General features: G+C 34.7%; 1 protein-coding gene across 1 annotated transcript in view; it reads left to right on the forward strand.

Moving 5' to 3' along the window:
• The first annotated feature begins 1,942 nt into the window (after nucleotides 1-1,942).
• The window catches only part of LOC110450454 (peroxiredoxin-5, mitochondrial-like), a 6,070-nt gene continuing 4,162 nt past the window's right edge, over nucleotides 1,943-3,850 (forward strand). Inside the window, exons 1-4 of the mRNA XM_021497993.1 lie at nucleotides 1,943-2,053; nucleotides 2,432-2,566; nucleotides 2,941-2,982; nucleotides 3,708-3,797. Of these exons, the coding sequence (XP_021353668.1) occupies nucleotides 1,958-2,053; nucleotides 2,432-2,566; nucleotides 2,941-2,982; nucleotides 3,708-3,797 (363 nt within the window). The 5' untranslated portion in view covers nucleotides 1,943-1,957. The remainder of the gene's footprint in view (nucleotides 2,054-2,431; nucleotides 2,567-2,940; nucleotides 2,983-3,707; nucleotides 3,798-3,850) is intronic.

Consider the following 3,850-nt stretch of genomic DNA (forward strand, 5'->3'; position numbering starts at 1 on the left):
CCCCCCAACCTCCCCCAATATCATGCTGGTATGAACTTCAATCGGTTGCATGAACATATTCCATATGAAGCCCTATAGTATTGTGAATATCTATGTAACCGATTTGCGTTTATACGACATGAACATTGAAAAGATATGCCGTTCGTTCCTTATTTTTACAATATTATTGACCTAAATATAGAGATTCCTTTTTGTACAAACAAGATTCCTGGAACAAAATATTTTAACGTAGCCAAAATGTTTGTTTCAAAAGGTTGTCTCATATTAATCGAGGCGGAAGGACAAGCTTCGGAAAGACGCTGATCAAATTGCATTCATAGCTCTATGAACGCAATTTCGTCTGATAATGCTAAAAGATGAACGTGCAGTGATAAAATAGAGATATCGGGAGCAAAGAAGGTAGGCTAGGTTATGCATGTGTTACAAAATGTTATTTGTATGCCTTTTCGAGTCGTCGTGAAGCGTCCGTCGTCAATCCGGCGTCAAATTTTCCGCTAAAATGGTGCAAGAACAGAGCGTATATATGAAGGTAGCATTGGGCAAGTGTAAGTTTGCCTTCCTGTGTGCGGCTAGAGGGGCGGGCCAAATAGGAAATAAAGGTCAATCTCCAAAAATTCTACTCCTTTAGTAAGTGCGAGGGGATTTAAATCTTATTTTGTCTGAAACCATAAAAAAACACTTTACTCCCCGAATATGATATACCGGGTGGTACAATAAAATGTAAGATACATATATTAATCGGGGCTAGGGTTAATAAACATATTGTATGTACGATGTTATTTTTTTCATGGAAATAAAAAGATTGTCTGTCTATTAGAAGCGTAGTCTGAATTATTCTGACGTTTTATCGACTTTTTTCTAATGAAAACGACGTAAATGCGTGAACTATAGAATAAATCTTGGGGAAATCGGCAATACGTCTGGCACGTTGCTGGAGATATATAACAATCGGCCGTCGATTTACCATATACAACCCAATACTACCCAATGCAAGTGTCGATCTACCTAATACTACCAAATACAAGTTTTGATTTACCCAATTTCAAGTTTTATTCATTCACTCCGACATACTTACGTGTGTGACAAGAGGTCACATACATATAGTACATATGATACATGGCGTGTGATGATTAGTACAAAATAACAACATCTTTTGCAAATAATGATAATTGACTATAGCATAGTTACATAGAGAAGGAGCTCAACCTTGTACAGAAATTAGGTTAATACTTTGTCAAACTTTTCTAGGAATCTTTTGTGTAATTTTTTACATTAAATATATTAAACAATCCTTGCATTTTTATTTGACTTAAATAAGTAAAATAATATTTTGGTATCTATTTCTCTCTCTTAGACATTTAACTAAATCACTTTCACATTTAAATAAGTAATGAAATTCATCTCCAATGTCGGAATTACATAATGTACAGGTTCTGTCTTGACGAGGAATACCTAACCATCTTCCTATTTCTACGGATTGACATGTATTTATAAGGTATGGCTTTGGCGACGTGTGATCTGAACCAGTTTCACACCTGACCATAATGGCATTGATTTCCTTCCGAATTATTGTACATCATTCCCGTGATAATTTACTTCATTAATATTGAAATATATCTTGCTATAGGTTTTTTTCCAATATAACAACGTTTAATTCATTCCCGTGATAATTAACTTGAAAATACATTTACATATTTGGTATATCAGTTGTATTCGGCGTTTACTTTCTGTATTGGGTACTATTGAGTTATATTGGGTTGTATTGGGTAAATCGACGAATATTTTGGGTAAATCGATGTTACGTCCCTGACAGTTATAACGAATGTCAATAATCATCATAATAAAAAGATGAAGAACGTGTAAATGTCCGAATGCTAGGTTTCTAAGTTCTATTTTTAGAAAGTGAAAGTTAAGCGTTTCATCGGACAATCAAGATCAATAAGGTGCTTAATGCACGATGTCTTTGGCTGCACGTTGTGTTCTGAACAAAGGCAACCTACTAAAAAGACACCTATTAGTTGGATTTGTAACTGGGCAAAAAAGAACACTAAAGGTAGGACGTTGTCTGTCAAAACAATAGCACACTTCCGAATTCCGTGACAATATAGGTATCACATATACATAATGGACGACACTCCTGTCAGTGCACAGGGGCTTGTATAGACATGAATATGATAAAATTAGCTTGAAATACCTATATATAAAGACTTTATATATAGGTATTTCAAGCTAATTTTATCATATAAATGTTAGTCTATACACGGACTTAGCTAATCTAATTCCGTGGTTTATACAAGCCCCCGTGGTCATGATCAGTGTCACCAGTTTTGACGAGTAACTTACTATTTAAAAGTTAAAAAAAATCGAGTTAGATCAATATGACGACTATTACCATTACCCGTTGGGAAATATATGTTTTCTTCCATTGTAGATTGGAAATGAACTTCCGTCAGTAAACCTTTACGAAGAATCACCTAAGGATACTGTTAACATCCTAGACTTGTTCAAAGGGAAAAGAGGAGTACTATTTTCTGTGGTGGGCGCCTTCACTCCTGGCTGTACAGAGGTACGATTTAATTAAAGATAATAGATAAAAGAAACCAATCCAATAGTATAGACGAAGCTGTATTGCAGTTTGGGTAAAAGACACTTTAGATATAAAATTTTAAAAGGAAATTAAAAGGAGAATATGCTTCAACCGGGGATCTAACCAGCAACCCCCAGTTTCTATGAGTCTGTTGCATTTTCTCTAATTGAGCTTATTTCAGCTAAAGGAAAATACCATGTAGCGTAGGTTACTGTAATCAGGCCAAAAAAAACCATGTGTCATGTTTGTTTCAAGTAAAATGTCTGAAAAAAATACCTTGTTGGTAGGTAAAGATTTTTTGATTCCACCAGTTATGTCTTGCTAATATGGTTATTGATTGTCTTGTTTTCCAGGTTCATCTCCCTGATTACCTGGACCACTATGAAAAATTTAAAGTTTGTATGATTACAAGATACAAGATTCAAGAAGCTTTATTTACTGTCGTATATTTATGGCATATCATTGAAACATTGGCTCTGTGGAGCTATTTTTACGACAAACATAAGTATAAAAACAAAGTAATAACAAGGTAAAAAGCATGCTAGAAGAAAGAGTAGGATTATGCAACAAAATTTGGTCTATATACATACAAATTATAAAAATAATTAGAAAACAGTTTGATGATAGCACATGCATGTTGAAGAGCAGGAACAGTAATAATTATAACATAAGAATATATCATAAGCATAAAGCATATAAATACATATCAGATTAAGCAAGCACATATTTCCTATTATATCACAAACGGTTACTTTATATTGGAAAATGATGTTTTAACATGCATACATGTACCTAAGATGTAAATTTAATTACTTTGAAATCAGATCATTTCAAGGTGTCCAAATTTCATGGTTTCTCAATAAAACACCATGTTGTGCGTACACGAATTCGTGGATGAAAGTTACCCGCGAAATCAACAAAATAAAGAAACCCACGAATAGTAAGTGATTTCACAGGAACCTGGCATGACTTGAGCCATATAGATCCCAAGCTGATTTAATATTTAGATATTCAAATAACTCAGACATTTCATTACATCGATGTGTATACATACATCTCAATGTTGCTTCAGTGTAACCAAGTTTTCACACATTACCAGGTTTTACTGCTCGTTTTCCAGAATGAAGGCTATGACCTTATCTGCTGTGTAGCTGTCAATGACCCTTTTGTGATGTCTGCCTGGGGGAAACAGGTGAAGGCTGAAGGAAAGGTAACAGTGACAGCCACCAGGGACATGTACATGTATCTTTATAGGGGGGGGGG

The sequence above is a fragment of the Mizuhopecten yessoensis genome, unplaced genomic scaffold, assembly GCF_002113885.1.
Source record: "Mizuhopecten yessoensis strain PY_sf001 unplaced genomic scaffold, ASM211388v2 scaffold5229, whole genome shotgun sequence".
NCBI lineage: Eukaryota > Metazoa > Mollusca > Bivalvia > Pectinida > Pectinidae > Mizuhopecten > Mizuhopecten yessoensis.